We start from the raw sequence: 20,868 nt of genomic DNA, 5'->3' as shown, positions 1-20,868 counted from the left end.
CGTTAAGGGCAGCCACGGGCCGGACTCACGGACGTTTGTTACGTTGTACACTCGCGTAGCCGGTAGCCGGGGGAATGTGGCGCTGTCAGCCGGTGGCCCACGCTAAAGGATTTCATCATCGGCTGAGTCATGTTTTGGGCTGTGATGTCATAACCTTGAATCTCGCATCACTGCTTACACCCTTACTGGGTAGCAGGGAGGAGGCGGAAGACAGACCCCCCCCCCCCCGCCAAGCAAAGATTGCCGGTCAATAAAACCATTTTCTCCACCAGCCATGGGCTTTGACGTGAAAAATATCCGGTTTATAGATAGAGCCGCGATGAACGTTCCGATACCAACCACAAAAACATGGAAGCTGGAATTTCCTCCGTTTCGGGTCGGTTTAGTAAATTAGACGTTTCTGGATGTCAAAGTGCAATCCCCCGGCTTTTAGTGCTGAGAGTTTGCTGGCGCGTGGAGTCATCCCGGACGTTATCGCTCTGCAGAGGGGTTGTGACTCGTGAACCGTAACACTTTCGGCACGGCCGGAATTCTGCCGATTCTGCTTTATGACGGCCCCCCCCGGCCCCCCCCATCTCCCTTAATCCATGTTCCAAATAAAATGTATCTTGCATTTCCAAGAAGTTTCTCGTTTCTTGATTACATTCCCGATTTTCTATGTCCTGCCAACCAGCAGAGAGGTTAGGAGAGAACATCAGCCCGTCAGCACCGTCAGGAATTGGCCCCAATGGACCGAAAGTGTTTGGAAGGCTCTAAAGTTACCCCCCTCCCCCCCGCCATGCTTGTTAATACCCAGATCGGGGGAGGAAAGCGGGCCAGGGATTTGGGATTGTCCCAAGGGACACTTGGTAGCTATGGCAGGGGCAAAAATGAACTTAGTGAATCAGGTCCTAAACCCAGACAGTCCCACGGAACCCGACTGAGGTGCGATGGCCGCAGATTCCTCATACTATTCCCCAAGAAATAAAAACGTAGGTCCCTACGTCGGAGGGGGTCTCATCAGCCTGAGAAGACCCCTTACTGCAGAAGCTCCAGGGCGTCCAATGGAAGATCTTTTCTTTACCTTGTGGTATTTGCACACCGTGGGGTAGATTTACTCAACTGCTACAGAGTTACAGTTCAGTCCACTAAATACCCCCATATAATGCACTAAATAATAAATACCCCCATATAATGCACTAAATACCCCCATATAATGCACTAAATAATAAATACCCCTATATAATGCACTAAATAATAAATACCCCTATATAATGCACTAAATACCCCTATATAATGCACTAAATAATAAATACCCCCATATAATGCACTAAATACCCCCATATAATGCACTAAATAATAAATACCCCTATATAATGCACTAAATAATGAATACCCCTATGTAATGCACTAAATAGGAAACTAATCAGATAACGCTGGAACTGCCACAGGCTGCCGCATTGGTGACTCCGGGTTTAGTCGATCGCCGCCAGTTTGGTTGGTTTTTAATGACTATGTCGCCGTGTAACGGGTGATGTAATTAGCTTTAATTAGCGTTCCGTCCCTCGTATCATTCCGTTTCATTACAGCCCCTGTAACGGCTCTCCTGATCCAGGCTCACACGCGGTGCACACGCGATGCGGGTTACTGGAAAAGCCCTGAGCACGCAGGCGGAACACCAGGGTTAATGACTGATCCGGTGGGAGATTTTCAAGAATCAGACAAAGGTCCTCCTCTAAACCTGTTGACATGTATGAAGCTGCGATGGGTTGACGCTCTCCAGATGTGCTCCAGGCGTGACCGGTGCCGTGACGGGAATGTCGTGTGTCTGCTGCGGTACCAAAGCCTCGAGGCTTCCCTCGTTTGGACTCCAACACAGCCCTCCTTGGCTCCTCAGCTTCCTCTTCGCCCTTCAGGTAGGAAATGGCCCAAAAAAGCCCCCCTAATCTGAAAGGGGCGACCATGAATCCAACCAGCTGATGGCCACGGATGGGGACGGCCGTTGATGCCACGTTGAGTATCGCCCCAGGACAGCTGCTCTCCGTCGCCCGCTTCTTCCAGTACACGCAGGAGATCTCTGTAGTTATTATTATTATTCATTGTTTTATATAGCACCAGCATATTCCGCAGCGCTGTACAATGAGTTACGTCAACTACCTCCCACTTTTAGGAACTTTCTTCTCTTTTGGCATGTTTTATTTGAAAAGATAGCCCGACGGATGAGTAACAAGGAGTTTAGGTGACAATTTCCTCCCATTCTAGATCCTTTATCGGTTTTCACCCTTCTGGTGAATGTATGTTGGGCAACTTTGGATAATGCCGCTTTTTATTAACTAACTATGGCCGGCCTGAAGCTGCCAGACCTCAGCGATGTATATATATATTATATACATATATTTTTAGAACAGTGATTTTCTCTAATTTTTATGATTATTGTATATTATTATTGTATATAAATAAAATATAATAATAATCATAATCATACATTATTGGTATATAAATTAAAGAAAATAATAATAATAATAATAAATCAGTATTATCATTTTTTTATATAGTGACATTTCCACAGGACTTTTACAGTCGGCAGAACTAGAACTGACGATCCGATGCATTGCGTAAAGAGGGCTCGGCTCATGAGCTGACAATCTAGCGGAATTGCATAAAATGTTCTTAGAAAATTCCAGATTAAAAAAAAACGCAGTGAATAATTTAACAAACAGAGCTTCGTGGAATGATTAGCTTCCTATACTGTAGGGTTTGGGTTTTAAACCTTGGATTGGCCTCTCGGGGATATTAATAGGTGACGCCGTCCAACATGAACGCTTCACCTTCACAGCGTTTAGTATAACTTATTGGGGAGGAATAATCATGGACAAAGTTAAGATGGCTGCTCCTGTATATATACAGTATATATATATATATATGGTACTGAATAGTATAATGCAGGATTTGGGGACGATGCACATAGTCCTAAGCATCTGCTTGCTTTCACCCGCAGCACCTCCTGGTTCTGGGATCCATGCTATGTACCTGCCACTACCTGCTTCTTCAGAGTCGCCCATTGGCCCCGACGGAGCAGAGCCGGCTCCTGGCCAGCAGTCTGTTTGCCTGCGGTATCGCGACAGGTCTGCAAAGTACGGTGGGAACCAGGTAAGAGACCAACGAGGACGACGAGGGTTATTACTGTATACAGCGCTGGGGGTTATATTACTGTATACAGCGCTGGGGGTTATATTACTGTATACAGTGCTGGGGTTATATTACTGTATACAGCGCTGGGGGTTATATTATTGTATACAGCGCTGGGGTTATATTACTGTTTACAGCGCTGGGGGTTATATTACTGTATACAGCGCTGGGGGTTATATTATTGTATACAGCGCTGGGGGTTATATTACTGTATACAGCGCTGGGGGTTATATTACTGTATACAGCGCTGGGGGTTATATTACTGTATACAGCGCTGGGGGTTATATTACTGTATACAGCGCTGGGGGGTTATATTACTGTATACAGCCCTGGGGGTTATATTACTGTATACAGCGCTGGGGGTTATATTACTGTTTACAGCGCTGGGGGTTATATTACTGTATACAGCGCTGGGGGTTATATTACTGTATACAGCGCTGGGGGTTATATTACTGTATACAGCGCTGGGGGTTATATTACTGTATACAGCGCTGGGGGGTTATATTACTGTATACAGCCCTGGGGGTTATATTACTGCATACAGCGCTGGGGGGTTATATTACTGTATACAGCGCTGGGGGGTTATATTACTGTATACAGCGCTGGGGGGTTATATTACTGTATACAGCGCTGGGGGTTATATTACTGTATACAGCGCTGAGGGTTATATTACTGTATACAGCGCTGAGGGTTATATTACTGTATACAGCGCTGGGGGTTATATTACTGTATACAGCGCTGGGGGGTTATATTACTGTATACAGCGCTGGGGGTTATATTACTGTATACAGCGCTGAGGGTTATATTACTGTATACAGCGCTGAGGGTTATATTACTGTATACAGCGCTGGGGGTTATATTACACGTCATGTATCTCCATGCGATGTTAAATGGAATCTGTAACAAGCAAAGCTGCGCATTTCTGATTTAGATTTAAAGGTCCAAAGAATGATCTCGAGCTGCAGAAAAAACCTCCGTTTACATTTTAACTTTTAAAACACTGAGTTTAATATTTTCCTCCTTTCTTGGCACGCGAGACTCTCCTCTGCCCGGGAATCTCGCTCCGGGACGCCGGGAGAGCCGCCGTGTAACGATCTGTGATATATTTCTGCTAATAAACTTCATTACATTCCAATCAGACAAGGTGCTGATCATTCTAATTAGCAATTCATAGTTTAGTATAATAATCCATGAATGTTAACGACATCGAGCGATAAAATAACCCCCGGCTGCCCTCTACATACAGAAATATCAGTTATGGTGCAAAGTGGGGGAATAGAGTGATTGGCACAAATATATATATATATGCTGGTATTTATTTTCCTCATAGTATATATTATATACTCTCCGGCCGTATAACTAATCCCGTCCTTATAACCCGTTATATCCCTGTATATTCCTCATATTATATATTATATACTCTCCCCCGTATAACTAATCCCGTCCTTATAACCCGTTATATCCTGTATATTCCTCATATTATATATTATATACTCTCCCCCTCATAACTAATCCCGTCCTTATAACCCGTTATATCCCTGTATATTCCTCATATTATATATTATATACTCTCCCCCGTATAACTAATCCCGTCCTTATAACCCGTTATATCCTGTATATTCCTCATATTATATATTATATACTCTCCCCCGTATAACTAATCCCGTCCTTATAACCCGTTATATCCTGTATATTCCTCATATTATATATTATATACTCTCCGGCCGTATAACTAATCCCATCCTTATAACCCGTTATATCCTGTATATTCCTCATATTATATATTATATACTCTCCGGCCGTATAACTAATCCCGTCCTTATAACCCGTTATATCCTGTATATTCCTCATATTATATATTATATACTCTCCCCCCCGTATAACTAATCCCGTCCTTATAACCCGTTATATCCCTGTATATTCCTCATATTATATATTATATACTCTCCCCCGTATAACTAATCCCGTCCTTATAACCCGTTATATCCTGTATATTCCTCATATTATATATTATATACTCTCCGGCCATATAACTAATCCCGTCCTTATAACCCGTTATATCCCTGTATATTCCTCATATTATATATTATATACTCTCCGGCCGTATAACTAATCCCATCCTTATAACCCGTTATATCCTGTATATTCCTCATATTATATATTATATACTCTCCGGCCGTATAACTAATCCCGTCCTTATAACCCGTTATATCCTGTATATTCCTCATATTATATATTATATACTCTCCCCCCGTATAACTAATCCGTCCTTATAACCCGTTATATCCCTGTATATTCCTCATATTATATATATATACTCTCCCCCGTATAACTAATCCCGTCCTTATAACCCGTTATATCCTGTATATTCCTCATATTATATATTATATACTGTCCCCCGTATAACTAACCCCGTCCTTATAACCTGTTATATCCTGTATATTCCTCATATTATATATTATATACTCTCCGGCCGTATAACTAATCCTGTCCTTATAACCCGTTATATCCCTGTTGGCTTAGAGAATGAGAGTGGTAGTTCAGTAGACCTTGTTGCAAACCATTAGACCTTTTTGGAATGTTTTAAAATATGTTTTTAAACCATAATATTTTAACGTTATATATGGAATCTGGAGCATTTCATGGTTGGAAAACTTTTATTTTTTTTGTTCGAAAAACATGTCGATATTTTGTTGCCAGATTTCACCACTTATTTTCCCACCAACCGAGCAATTTTTAACCATACAGAAAAACAAATGGACAGACGACATAAAAATACCCGCGGTTTGGGCGTTTTTGTGGCCGTCCCCTCTACTGACGTCTTTTTTTAATGCTTATAACTCATTATTACTATTGCAGGATATACTGGATTTGGCAGAAACTATGAGTCCAAAACTTCTCCGTACTTTCAGAAGAGCCCCTCGGGAGACAGGGATTTTTTTTTATAAAATATATTTTGCCCAATAATTAAGTCTGTTTTGGGAATATTAGAATAAAATATTAAAAAATATTTAAAATAAATAAATAAATGCAGGAGCCAAATTCTCATTCTTTCACCGCAGTACAAAAAATCTTTAGTTTGTTCCTGAGGAGAGAGACATATTTATAATGTTCTAATTCTGCTGTTTTCCCCCATTTTCCCCATTATTTAGGCTGCCTTTGGTACAGACTCCGACCTTCGAACTTCTTATACCAGCCCTGACTCTAAGCCAGCATTTAGCGGCAGAGAGGACCCCCGGAAATGGTGAGTTTCTCGACAAACTGCCAAAGGCTTCCAGTAAACGGGTCGGTTTACAGGTCCAAATAGGACTGTCACTCCTTAAGTGGGACACTTGGGAGCTATGACCTTTAACTAATATATCGAACAGATATTTGTATCCGCATTACCAATAAAGCAAAAAAAATTCACGACAGTCCATGTTTTTGATGCCTGTAGAGGTCCCAAACATAAAAGCAAACGAAGTGGCGGCTTGGGGGCCAACGTTGGCTTAAAGGGCACCTCTTGTAGGGGTAAGAAGCAGATCACTCATAATAAATTCCTTTTTTTGTTGCAAAAAATATAATTAGCATTTTTATAACTTATATCGAACATGGCGGCCCTCAGAATATTTTCGCTCAAGGCTCCTAAAACCCGAGAGGTAAAGAACTCCACTCGCTACGTTGTTTCCTGACAATATACTCTTTTTCCTCCTTCCAGATACTCAGGGATCCCCGTACTGCGCGGGCAAAGACTGCGACCGGCCCCTGAGCACCCAACATCTAATTACACAGGTTGGTGGGGCACATCACGTGCAGCGGGGGCATTAATTAACCCCTTAAGGACGATGGGCAGTCCCTAAACCCATTGGAAACAATGCATTTTGCGCCCGTACGGGCTTTGTCATTAAGGGGTTAAAAATGGCAACCTCATAACCCAAGAAACACAGCAAAGCTTTGAGGACCTCTTTCAGCTCTCCTCTCATTATCTCTCCCCGTCTCCTTCCCCCTTCTTTCTCCTCCCCTCTCTCTCTCTGTATTGTTTTTTTACACCATCAACTTTATCTGGAAACCACAAAAATGGTCCTTGCGATGAGGTCATAGGAAAAACATCCGCGTTCTCCGTTATCGTTTAGACAATGCTGAGCCACGGGAAAAATATGGCCATGAAAACCAACGCTGGCATCATAAAATGTCAGACGGGGACACGGAGTTCCTAAATACCGGTTATTGGGGGTACCTGTTGGAAAAGATCTGTCATTAAGGGTTCTCGGTTTGGAAGAGGTTGGTCAATTCAGAAATAGTGGCTGAGAGGCGATAAGACCCGTGGAATTGTGTAAAAATGTTGAGTTTCCATGAGTTTTTGGTAGAAAAGTGCCTATGCCGCCCAATAAGCATACATTGTTTGATCCATACATTGTGCTGGCCAAATAATAAAATGGTAAATCCATAGGTAATAGGATACATGTGCCAATATAAATAATGGAAGGAAAGGAGGGATTTGGGTGACAAAGTAGGACATTTGGGAAGGACGCTAATCACTCTTTTTCCCACGCAGGTGTCGGGGGCCGTACTGGTGTCCGGGGCGCTGCAGATGGTCTTCGGCGTCTCCGGACTCTTGGGGTTGATCCTGAGGCGCTGCGGCCCGATGGTTAAAGCTCCTGCTCTCTTCATCATTGGACTCTCGAGTTACAAACAGGCCGCCCTGTTCTGTTCCTTCAGTTGGGTCGTCTCGTTACTGTAGGTACCCCAACCCGCCATCGCTATCGCCAAAGCAAATCGATCATTTCAACTCGATTGGAAACCAGGGCCATTGTTGGCGATGACGCTGTTGGCCCCTTGGTCACGTGATCCTTGGATGAAATGGACACGATCGGCCCTTTAAATTGTCTTCATGTCCTGCAGGGTCATCTTGATAACCGGGTTATTGTCCCAGACCTTCCGCTCCTGCCACCTGCCCATCTACCTGTGGAACAGAAAAAAGGGGGAGACGAAGCAATATATCCCGGCGATGCGCATGTTCTCGGTACGTCCGCACGCCACACGCTATCGCGTACGCACGTGTTTATTGTTACTCGCAGGAATTACAGTCACGGATGTTTTTGTTGGATTTCAGATGTTCGTCCCGATTTTGTGCACGTGGGGGGTCTGCAGCGCCCTCAGGACGGTTGCGGAGCGTGAAGGGATTGCGGGCGCCGTCAGATCAGCAGGGAACGGATCGACGTCTCTCGCAGCCAATCCTTTTATTTCTTTCGCTGTCAATGGAGGGAATTCTACGGATCCAAGCGCCTGGTTTCAGATCCCTTCTCTGGGTAGGAAACGATCTTCAACTCCAGTTTGGTAATAAAGCGGAACAAAGATCCCCCCCCCCATAGTAATATAAAGTATTTACTAACGGAGGCCTAAATCCAACACATGGTCATTCCCCGCATTAACTCAACAAAAGCCCAGCGCTGTATACAGTAATACACCCCCCCAGCGCTGTATACAGTAATATAACCCCCCAGCGCTGTATACAGTAATATAACCCCCCAGCGCTGTATACAGTAATATAACCCCCAGTGCTGTATACAGTAATATAACCCCCCAGCGCTGTATACAGTAATATAACCCCCAGTGCTGTATACAGTAATATAACCCCCCAGCACTGTATACAGTAATATAACCCCCAGCGCTGTATACAGTAATATAACCCCCCAGCGCTGTATACAGTAATATAACCCCCCAGCGCTGTATACAGTAATATAACCCCCAGTGCTGTATACAGTAATATAACCCCCAGCACTGTATACAGTAATATAACCCCCCAGCACTGTATACAGTAATATAACCCCCCCAGCGCTGTATACAGTAATATAACCCCCAGCGCTGTATACAGTAATAACCCCCAGCGCTGTATACAGTAATATAAACCCCAGCGCTGTATACAGTAATATAACCCCCCCAGCGCTGTATACAGTAATATAACCCCCAGCGCTGTATACAGTAATAACCCCCAGCGCTGTATACAGTAATATAACCCCCAGTGCTGTATACAGTAATATAACCCCCAGCGCTGTATACAGTAATATAACCCCCAGCGCTGTATACAGTAATATAACCCCCAGCGCTGTATACAGTAATATAACCCCCCCAGCGCTGTATACAGTAATATAACCCCCAGCGCTGTATACAGTAATATAACCCCCCCAGCGCTGTATACAGTAATATAACCCCCAGCGCTGTATACAGTAATATAACCCCCAGTGCTGTATACAGTAATATAACCCCCAGCGCTGTATACAGTAATATAACCCCCAGCACTGTATACAGTAATATAACCCCAGCGCTGTATACAGTAATATAACCCCCCAGCGCTGTATACAGTAATATAACCCCCAGCGCTGTATACAGTAATATAACCCCCAGCACTGTATACAGTAATATAACCCCCAGCGCTGTATACAGTAATATAACCCCCAGCACTGTATACAGTAATATAACCCCAGCGCTGTATACAGTAATATAACCCCCCAGCGCTGTATACAGTAATATAACCCCCAGCGCTGTATACAGTAATATAACCCCCAGCACTGTATACAGTAATATAACCCCCAACGCTGTATACAGTGATATAACCCCCAGCACTGTATACATTAATATAACCCCCAGCGCTGTGTACAGTAATATAACCCCCAGCGCTGTATACATTAATATAACCCCCAGCGCTGTATACAGTAATATAACCCCCAGCACTGTATACAGTAATATAACCCCCAACGCTGTACACAGTGATATAACCCCCAGCGCTGTATACAGCAATATAACCCCCAGCGCTGTATACAGTAATATAACCCCCAGCACTGTATACAGTAATATAACCCCCCAGCGCTGTATACAGTAATATAACCCCCAGTGCTGTATACAATAATGTAACCCCCAGCGCTGTATACAGTAATATAACCCCCAGCACTGTATACAGTAATATAACCCCCAGCACTGTATACAGTAATATAACCCCCAGCGCTGTATACAGTAATATAACCCCAGCGCTGTATACAGTAATATAACCCCCTCTATTGTTATGTCTAATAAAACCTTACTGTGGAATCAGTGATAGCGGCTGGCTGGGAGTTGTCAGAGTTGTAACAGCCACTGACCCGGCTCTTTTATTCCCTTTTCGTGCAGGTGGCTGGGGTTGGCCGCAGTTCACCCCTCTGTCCGTCTGCGTGGGGGTAGCAATGGCCCTGACCTCCAGTCTCACCTCTTTCGGATGTTACCTCCTATGCGATCGGATGGTGAGATGCCCCTCGGTCCCCTCCCAAGCCTGCAATCGGGGGATCTGCATGGAGGGCGTCGGGAATATTCTGTCCGGATTGCTAGGAAGTGTTTGTGGCGCCGGCTCCAGCATTCCCAACATCGGCATGGCGGGAATCACACAGGTACCCCCCCAAATAATAATAATAATAATAATAATAATAAATAAATAAATATATATATACAGAATACGTTATAGATTCTCATAAACATACATTAACTGTTTGTTAACTGTATTCCAAGCCAGCGTGACTTCCTGACATAAGATAGAAATGATGTCACCTTGGTTCGTATTGATGATGTCATTTTGTTGGATTTGTTTTTGTAGGTGGGATCCCGCCACCCTGTGCAGCTCTGTGCCCTGCTGATGGTGGCCCTCGGCTGCTCTCCTAAACTGGCGGGATTACTGATGGATATTCCTTTCGCCGTCCATGGTTAGCGACAAATGATATTTTTGGGGAAATAAATAAATAAATGTGTCCACCTAAAAATAAATAAATAAAAAAATTAAAAAAAATACCCACAGCCTACAAAAAAACCCAAAACACGTGAAATTAAGGAAAATATGGATTTTAACCCCATGATATGCCTGAGCTTCTCCTGCCAGCCTGTCTTACATGAGTCGGCCATCTTTGTGTTTGGTGTCTGCAGGGGCCGTCCTGTGCCTGACCTACTCCATGGCGCTGGGTGGTGGGATCTCCTATTTTCAGTACGCGGACATAGACTCCGGGAGGAACGTCTTCATCGTGGGGTTCACCACGTTTATTGCACTGCTGGTCCCTCGGTGGCTGCAGGCCGCACCAGGAATATTGTTAACCGGTGAGGATCCCGTTATCAAACCCCTATCGGCCCCTTTCCTGTTCCACAGAGCTGACATTCTACTGTTCATTATTCCCCCCCCAGGATGGCCGCCGCTTGACCTCCTCCTGATGGGACTTTTATGTGTCCCTATTTTCCTGGGTGGATTATCTTCTTTCCTTCTGGATAACACCGTTTCAGGTGAGATGAGCAACTTAGCCATTAATGTATCTACCGTATATATATATATATAGCTCCATGTAACTCTACCGGAAACCATACCTCCCAAGTGTCCCGAGTTTTGGACGCAGTCACGCCATTCTTAAAGGATGGCTGGTCTTCGCTGGCCCTGGTTCCTGATGTAATTTTTGCATTCAAAAACTATCTTCTCTCTTTCCACGCAGGATCGCTGCGGGAGCGAGGTTTGCTATCGGGTCTGGCATTTGGGAATCCTGTGCCACAGGATCAGGCGGAGGAGCTGACACACGCCTATGGGCTCCCATTCCACCATTATTGCCTCTTCCCAGCAGTGTACCCCTGCAACCAGCTTTGCCCCCGACCTTTAGAAAGACTCGACCCGGCGGAGGGCGAAGAAGACAAACTCCTGAAGACAGCGTTACCGGTGACCGGCGCGGAGCGGGGATGAACTCTGCACCCGGACTCTTTCACCTTAAAAAAAGCAGTTTTTCCACTAAGATGAGCAGTCCGGCACTGAAATAGTTTAGGAAGGACTTTCTATGTATATATATATATATATATATATATATAATTATATTGGGGTCACTTCCATGTTTTTGAAAGAAAAGCATGTTTTGCAAATTAAAAAAACATCAAATGGCTATAATGTTATAAATGGCCCTTTATCAATCCCATCACTCCTGTGTTCCAATGGCCCTTTATCACTCCCATCACTCCTGTGTTCCAATGGCCCTTTATCACTCCCATCACTCCTGTGTTCCAATGGCCCTTTATCACTCCCATCACTCCTGGGTTCCAATGGCCCTTTATCACTCCCATCACTCCTGTGTTCCAATGGCGCTTTATCACTCCCATCACTCCTGTGTTCCAATGGCCCGTGGTGTTCGCCGATCCAAGTTTAAGTTTAAAAGGCTAATTGATCGTCAGAAACCCTTTTGTAATTATGTTACAGCCAGAAATGTCCTTGTTTCCCATGACCCCAAACTTTTGAAAAGTGGATCCAACAACTGAGACAGTCATCTTCTTTCCGCGTTGTTATATTAAACTCGTTACTTGAATTAAATGCTTGTCAAAATATTGCATTGTATATTACATTACAATTATTCATCTAGCGCCAGCAGATGCCGTAGCGCTGTTACGATAGGTGGAAATATTCAATAAAGACAATTTAAAATGCCAATAACATTAAAGCACAGAAGGAGGAGAGGGCCCTGCACTTGTGAGCTTACGATCTATTTGGTGGTTGAGGGGGGAGTGGAACAGTAGGAGATTTTTAGCGAGGGCGATATGGAGAACCCGGGTCTGGGCATGTTGGGTGGCTTCTTTAGGATGCTGGCTGAGGATATTGGGAGGGAAGTCACGGGTGGGGTTTTCGTAAAATGTTTAAAATTGCAGTAAATGGGAGAGTCTGGTAGAATGGGTGGGGGGGGGGACATAGAACCAGAAATGCTAACAATTCCTTGGGGGTTTCAGGTGCAAAATATCCTTGGCTGTGAAGGGGTTAATGCTCTGCAATGAATCTAGGTAGATGCGCAGTGACTACGGCAGTAGCGCAGTACAATAGAAGCAGGCGCTGCAGTTATTACGTTTGCCAGCAGGTGGCGCTGTTACACACAGCGCTTACTGTTCGTGAGGAACGAATGTTTCTGAGTGTTTCTGCCCGGAGGATTTAGGAGGCGGACTGGTTGGCGACAGGTAGGGGTGTGTGGGGGGTATAAGTGCTTGCGGACTACGTGTTGGGAGCAGTCGGATAAATACATGTTAGTTATTGCTAATAATTATGGCATAAGCTTTCAGGAAATATTCTTGTGGCCATTACTTTATTATTAAGCCAGTGGGGGCGGGGGTTATGTATAAAAAAAAGAGATTCCGGTTCAGTGTGTGAGAAAGTGGTCTTATCACCATAGCAACCAGTGAAAACCTCGTATAGTTACATTATGTTAGAATACATAAATAAATAAAAGGTTGACATTATGGCAAAATACTATGTATTGAGTAATCAGAATAATATCAGAAGAATTTATTCTAACCCTCGTTTATTAAACATGCGATACGGCAGCCATATCCGTCTATTCTAAAGCTAGAGAGCCATCAGCTGCTGTATGGAGCATCTATTCAATTTCCAGGACATATATAGTGAACATCTACATTATCAGAAATTGATCTATTGTTAAAGGGTTAAAATATACCATATTGTCTGGATTACAGGCTTCACTTTTTTCCTTCTAAGATAAATCTTTAAATTAGGGGTGTGACCTATAGATATTTAGGGGTTTAGATCAATGTCTCCCTATCTTCTCCGCCGACCGCTTCCATGTCCCCGTCTTCTTTTTTTCCCGCAGCTCCGCTTCTTCTCTTGCCTCTTCGTACTCTTTTGTCTTCTTTCTTCGTCTTCCTGGTACCGGCTCCGTGAGCCAGTCCTCCTGGAGCGCTTTCTCCAAAAGGGGCAGGGCCTCCACCCCTACTCTACCGCTATTGGAGGAACTGAGGAGAGACTGTCCACGTGGCTCTGCCCTTTTGCGGAAGTACTCCAAGACGCCAGAATCTGAAAGAGGGATTTGCGGAGAAAGAGAAGCGTTTCTTTACCTCTCCGCGAATCAGAAGAACAAGAAGAGGCAAGAGAAGAAGCGGAGCTCCGGAAAAAGAAACGGGAACACGGAAGCGCTCAGAGGAGAAGTTAGGGAGAGAGTGCAATATGAAAATACTGTTTTACCCTTCTAGCGATACGCTTTTATATTTATTTATTACATTTTGTTTAAAATGACGCCAAACTATAGGGGTGTGCCTATAACCGGGGCAATATGGTAATTTTAGGTGTCCTTATAAATCCGAATAGTTTACTAAAGTTTCTTTGATTATAACCGTATTCTAAACATGATGTTAATATTGTTTATCTGGTCCCGTTCCACAGCCGGGTAGAGAGTATGGCGCTCTCACACGAGATGGAGGGCCACCTTTTGAAGCTCCCCTGGAGGTCTCTGCTTATAGGAGACAGCAGCTTTCTGGGTAAAGTTTATTTCACCGACTCATCCTACGCTCTGCTCCTAACCGACCTCCACAGCGTGTGGTGTGAAGAGGCACAAGGCGAAGTTATACAAGAAAGGTCAAGGGTAGGTGTGGGTTTAGGTGTTTGTAGTCATAACCAGTATTATCTCTTTGTGTCTGTGGTCCTCAACATTGTCAGTGCCTTTGTGCTTCTTCAAAAGAGCTTCAAAACATCCAGAAGCCCCTGTCTACCTTGATATTTTAGCCTGGGAGAGACCGCGCTGACGTGGTGTAACTACCTTGTGTCTTGTTGCTGTGCTCAGTGTTGACGCGGCGTATGACTTTTCACATTAAACTGTCTTCAGCAACCTCACCTTGTCTGTTTCTCACCCTGTTTTTTTTCCAAATATTGATTTGATTTAGATTTTTCTTCTGTGCACTAACTTTGCAATTTTTATTATAAAAATAAAATGTTAATTGTTTTTTTCCATACCTAAAACTTTTGCACAGTACTGTATGTTACGTATTTGAATGTGTTGTTATGATCTGTTGGCTTGACATTGACAATGAATAATTGTGAATGTGTTAATGGCACCTCACTGTCTTTGCAGGAGCTGAATAAACGCCTTAAAGCCCCCATCTCTTCATTCCTTGGCCACTTGTCCCAGCTCATGTCTCCATTCCTCGAGTCCATGAATGACGGTCTAAGCGGATTTACTTGTCACAGGGGTGATGGCGAGTTGACGCTGAAAGTGAAGAGTCAGCTTTCAGGGCTTCCTTTTTACTGGGATTTTCACTGCAAGGAGGCCAGTGTCGCCACGGTAAGAATTCTATCTCCTGGGACAGCCCGGGCTAACAGCATCCCCAACAGCAGTTACTGATGCACATGCTTTCTACGATGCAGTGCGCCATTTTTTTACAGGGCACATGCATTCCAGAAATACATTACCATAAAATCCAAATACTCTAAATGTGAATAGAATAGGATTTTATGATTTTGTAGTTCTATCCAAAGAAGAGACTAAGTAGATAACGCAGAGAGCGCAATACCTTTGTGATACACTAGAGGGCGCCGTGTGTAAGGAAAATAGAATTTAAAAGGAATCAGAAAGCACAAATAGAACAATGCAAATAATTTAATATACTTAATGATGTCAAAATACATATTTTTATTGTATTATTTACATATAATATATATATATATATTTCAGGCAAACGTGCCGATTGCATAGATATGCCAGAGGGGTGAACTTAAAATATAATGTGGTTTGTTTAGTAATGCTGTGAAACGAAGATCACTATTTCTGGATCCATACGAATTTGACACCTTTTTTTTATTATATCAAACTGGAAGTTTTCACTAATCCATAATTTATGGCATGTAAATAAATCTAAGACACCAGTAGACAATTGCATACCTGCGCGTACTGTTGGCTGGGCTAGTAACTTTCCTATGTTGACTTGCATTTTTATTTCTGAGCTCGTTTGTATATAATACAGAGATCAAAGGCTTCTAAGTTTAAAAAAAAATAATAATAAAAAAAAATTGGCAGCGCCCCTTTTCCATATTAACGGAGTCGCTGCGAGTGTTTAAATATGGTATTTAAAAAGAGCGTATTATGTAATCCCGCCGATTCTCACAGGCAAAATTTATATGAGTTGATAGTTTATTTTTTATTACAATTTCCACGTAACAATTATCTGGCTTCTCCTTGGATCTGGGTATTATTTGGCCCAGTTAGATTCACTAAGAGGTGAAAACATGATTGGAAACTCCTGTGGACTATTTGAACAGACTCGTTAGAAGATTGATGGGGGGGGTTCGTAAGGAAAAGTCTTGTTGTAGAATTTTATGGATATTTTTTTTGGCAGGTCTGTTGTCATTTTGTGCGGCCTCTGATGTCCGTGGCTGAGGCCCTAGACCGGCAGACCCGGGAGCTGTGTGACCTGCTGGGGAGGAAAGATGCAGAAATACAAGATTACCAGGAGAGCGGAGCGGTGCTGACTCGAGGTGAGTTTAGGGAACTGCCCTGGGGTGAGTGTGACACCTCGATGGGAGCGATCTTTAGGTCTGTATAATATCCCGTGTAAAAGCGGCACAGGTCTGCTGTACCCTGTTTGAGATCAACTCATCATATCTGTATATACTGGGTGGAAACGGCATCCATGTGCAAGACCTTAGGGACAAAATCCTTTTTGCCTCGTTGCCCTGCCTGTGCGTAGACCCATGGCTTGGACTGTGCGTTTCTTCCTGTTAAAGCTCCTCTTTTCACTTATAAATGTTTACCGTGTAGATATAGAAAGAAGCTTTCGCTGCTAATCAGCAGAGGTGGTGCAGGGAGCTTTATAGTGTATTCTAAAATGCCTGAGATATATTCTATTGTTGCTGTATTGCACATCCTGGATTAAGGGGTTGCTTTTGTAGTTGGGGAATGATCGGACCAGGTTGGCTGATCTTTCTGTGCTGATCGAGGAAGCTTTGTGTTTTTTAGGCCGTCTGAAAACAGAGATTTTTGACGAGGTGTCGTTTCGTGAATCTTTCCTGGCCCAGGTAGGTGAACACACTCATAATTTTAAAAATGAGCGGCAACCCTGCTTCCAAAAGTCATCTGGTTTGAGACTGTGCCGATGTGGCTTACCGGGCAGAAGAAAAGGTTGCCCACCCCTTGGCACAAGACGGGTTTAGCCGCAGTGGTGTGAAGCATTTTCCCGGAGCTTTTTAGACACCCGGCAGACACATTCTGTTCACAACGCCACAAAAATCCGCAGGAGGAAAATGCTAATGATATTTTGGGGGACTTTCCCTGCTGAAACACAACACTGAGCTGATGCTTTATGGCAATGCTAATGAAGTCCGTTCCTCCATAGACTCCATATTCATAGTGTCCGCTGGGTGATTGAGACTAAGCCCTTCTGTTGTTTCCCACAGGCAGTATGATAAGGAGTCGGGGTGTTTAGTAGATCGGGGATCAGATAACAGAGCGAGAATCATACAAACGGCAGCTTTATGAAAACATTATATTATGGGGCAAAAACTACAACTGGTTTAAAAACACGTTCCATACTTTTCATATAATTTCACCCGGTGCAGAATATTTTCTGTAGGGATCTAGTTCTCCACGGGCTTTGTTGCAGTAGAGCTCTAGTCCACACCTGCGGTAGGAGTGTGTATAAACATCTTTGGCTGCCGTGACTTGCCGTCTGCCTCCACGTTCCCACAGTGGCTGATACCGGCCTGCGTTCATTAACCCCCATTAACCCTCCAGCACCGACAGTTTGCAAGAGACATTAACCAAACATTACATTGACGCTCTTGTAAACATTTAAATTCTAATACGCCTCATCCTGACTCATCTCTTGGTAAATCTCTTGAATGTGATAAGTTGCTCTAATCGCATCTGTATGCCTGCCCATAGACTGTAAGCTCCAAGGGGCAGAGACCTCCTTTCCTAATTTGTTTTATATCTATTGTAACCCAATCAAAAGGTCTTTAGACTACAGATCTTATTATATGATGAGACTTATTGTACCATCTTTGGCTGGCATCCATCACCCGGCAGAGCTGGTTCTGATCCAAGCCAAGATCCGTTTGTACCGCTTGCACAGTAGCCAGCTAGGCAATCTAACTACAGTATACAATACTAAAGGTGTCCCGCAGGTGGTTTCTCATCTAAATACCCCGCAGGGTAGGTTTCAGTGGTTGATGCGTAGATGACCTGAGACAGTCTTGTTGCAAAAGGTAACCCGTCTGTTGAGAAGCGATGAAGGTTTTACTTCTGTAGCCGTGCCAGTTTATCAATAAGGGGGTGGATAGTGACATCATCTTTGGCCCCTTGGGGCTGCTTTGGGTTCTCTCACAGCACAAATAAGAATTGTCTTGTGGGCGTCTTTCCCACGGTCTCTGAGACTGCTGTTGTTTGAAGATGCTCGGTGTAGGTGCGCGTTTACCTGCGCGTTTACCTGCGCGTTTATCACGAGAGTCTGCGTGTATTCGATGCTAGACTGGTTTGGGCTCTAAGTACACATATGGAGCACACAAAATAAAGAGTCTTTTTTAATTTATTTTTATTACATTATTATTTGTAAAAATGTGTTTTTCAGTTATTTTGGCAGCAGGAGCCTATAATGGGAAAGTATGAATTATATTTTACTATAACGTGTATATATATATATATATTATTTATTATTATTATATGTTTTATATAGCGCCATCAAAGCGCTGTACAATGGGTAGACAGGACGTAAGAACATATATAACATAACTATATGACGTACAGAAACAACAGGTGAGGAGCGCCCTGCTCAAAGGAGCTTACATGTGTGTGTGTGTGTATATATATATATATTACACCATATATATATATAAAGGTGGCTGAGCGGGGTATCTTTTCAGCGTGTCGCTGTTGTTTACCCATCTAAACCTTTAGGAGCCCCCGCGGCCGACCTGTGCCTGGACTACTTTAGGACTGCATTTAACACCTTTAAGGCTACCGTGCCCTTCACACCGGCATACAGCGTCTGTGTATCATATAATATTTGCTTAAGCTGCGATCTAATTGTGGAAGCCAACGTACATCTCGCGTTGCCGTGACTGCGTTGACACGCGTGCTCTTTTCATGCTGCGTGTCGGGTGTACTGCGTGCCACCGACTGACGTGCTGGAGAACAAAGAGAAGGATTAACGGCCCCTTCGCCCTTTTCACGCTTGGAAATGTCGCTCGTAATCCTAGTTGCGTAGTTGCCGGCTGTTTGGCGTAACTGTGTGTGAAGGTCAAAGCACTGCGCGTGGCCAGGTGCGGGCTCCGTGGGACCCGGGTGACGGCCTCTACCCGCCGCTCCTTCCTCAGAAACCCGCTGCTCTGTCTCTTCCCTTCACCACGAGAGGCTATCGTCCAAAACGACAAAGTATTTCTGCACTGAGAAAGTAGTAGATAAATGGAACAGTCTTTCAGCAGAGGTGTTAGAGATTAATACGTTGAAGGAATTTAAGCGTGAATTGGATATGCGTACGGTTGCCGTGAATATAAGACAAAGCAAAAGACCAATAAAGGATCGAGATCATACAGCAAATAGAAAAATGGCTGACCAGTTGGGGCCGAAGGCAACTATTTGTCTTCAGATTCCCTGTATTTTATTTGTTTCTAAAATCCCGCCACGTCTGAGTCGCTGAGAGCCAAAGCTTCGTTTTTGATAGTGTGTGGCACTTAGCAGTTCCACCAGCGGGGGGCAGTGTCTGACAGCTGCTTTTAAAATCGGGGAATCGGGATGCTGGTGGGCAGCGCTTGGGAGGTTGAGTGTCACTCAAACTGGCAGCGCTACTGTGCATGCGCAAAACAATGCGTTCTCCGGTGTCTCCGGATCCCGCTGAGCTCTTCTTCTGGGATAGTGGGATAGAGTGGCAAAATCGGGACTGTCACATGCCAAGCGAGACAGTTGGGAGGCGCGTAGACCCCATAAGAGACCGTGTTAAAACCGTGTGAGACACAGAGCCGCCGACCTACCGCTCAGCGACGGGAGGGAATTCTCACCAATACTTGGCTCTCGCGTGGGCTTGGGAGAAATCGAGATCCTTATTGTGAGAGTAAACAAATAAAATGTGGCTCCCATGCCCCGCCAGAATTAACAACCCAAACAGTTTTAATTAGTCGTAACTAATTTTTCCGTCCCGAATCACCTGTTTATGAACGGGTCGAGCTCCGCTCTGTTGATCTTGGTTGAGAGTTGGACGGGGAGTTATTTGCAGCGAAGGCGTTTCTACCTACAGAGGAATTAAAACGCTTCCTAGGAGAACATTGTGTTTCTGCGCATATTTTTATCTCAATATTCATTGCTGTTTATTTTTTTTGTAGTTTTAACATGTTTTACCAATTCCTTCTGGATATACTTTTAAATTCCCATCTATTTGTAAGTCACCTCTCTAGACTCTTATCAGCCATTGGAACACAGGAGTGATGGGAGGGATAAAGGGCCATTGGAACACAGGAGTGATGGGAGTGATAAAGGGCCATTGGAACACAGGAGTGATGGGAGTGATAAAGGGCCATTGGAACACAGGAGTGATGGGAGTGATAAAGGGCCATTGGAACACAGGAGTGATGGGAGTGATAAAGGGCCATTGGAACACAGGAGTGATGGGAGTGATAAAGGGCCATTGGAACACAGGAGTGATGGGAGTGATAAAGGGCCATTGGAACACAGGAGTGATGGGAGTGATAAAGGGCCATTGGAACACAGGAGTGATGGGAGTGATAAAGGGCCATTGGAACACAGGAGTGATGGGAGTGATAAAGGGCCATTGGAACACAGGAGTGATGGGAGTGATAAAGGGCCTCTGTACTCCTTTGAAGAAATTCCATTAAAATTAGCCATTTTCAGCTACAATAGTCATTTCCAACATTAACCCCGTCTGCGCTGGATTTGTGATCCATTTCATTTTTTTTTAATGGAC

The 20,868-nt window shown here is 44.0% G+C and overlaps 2 protein-coding genes across 2 annotated transcripts in view; both read left to right on the top strand.

Moving 5' to 3' along the window:
- Positions 1-1,742: 1,742 nt before the first annotated feature.
- SLC23A3 (solute carrier family 23 member 3) lies at positions 1,743-11,952 on the top strand. Its single transcript, XM_053471704.1, has 12 exons — positions 1,743-1,895; positions 2,978-3,129; positions 6,321-6,412; positions 6,866-6,939; positions 7,703-7,884; positions 8,050-8,170; positions 8,261-8,456; positions 10,312-10,565; positions 10,769-10,874; positions 11,092-11,259; positions 11,344-11,439; positions 11,643-11,952. Exons 1-12 carry the CDS (start codon positions 1,797-1,799, stop codon positions 11,882-11,884), a joined length of 1,782 nt encoding a protein of 593 aa, XP_053327679.1. The 5' UTR covers positions 1,743-1,796; the 3' UTR covers positions 11,885-11,952.
- A 1,161-nt stretch (positions 11,953-13,113) lies between these two features.
- The window catches only part of NHEJ1 (non-homologous end joining factor 1), a 42,644-nt gene continuing 34,889 nt past the window's right edge, over positions 13,114-20,868 (top strand). The window contains exons 1-5 of the mRNA XM_053471792.1: positions 13,114-13,131; positions 14,348-14,546; positions 15,033-15,242; positions 16,294-16,432; positions 16,914-16,972. Coding sequence (XP_053327767.1) covers positions 14,361-14,546; positions 15,033-15,242; positions 16,294-16,432; positions 16,914-16,972 — 594 coding nt within the window. The 5' untranslated portion in view covers positions 13,114-13,131; positions 14,348-14,360. The remainder of the gene's footprint in view (positions 13,132-14,347; positions 14,547-15,032; positions 15,243-16,293; positions 16,433-16,913; positions 16,973-20,868) is intronic.

Source organism: Spea bombifrons, chromosome 7 (genome assembly GCF_027358695.1).
Source record: "Spea bombifrons isolate aSpeBom1 chromosome 7, aSpeBom1.2.pri, whole genome shotgun sequence".
NCBI lineage: Eukaryota > Metazoa > Chordata > Amphibia > Anura > Pelobatidae > Spea > Spea bombifrons.
This window is presented reverse-complemented; position numbering and strand designations above follow the sequence as displayed.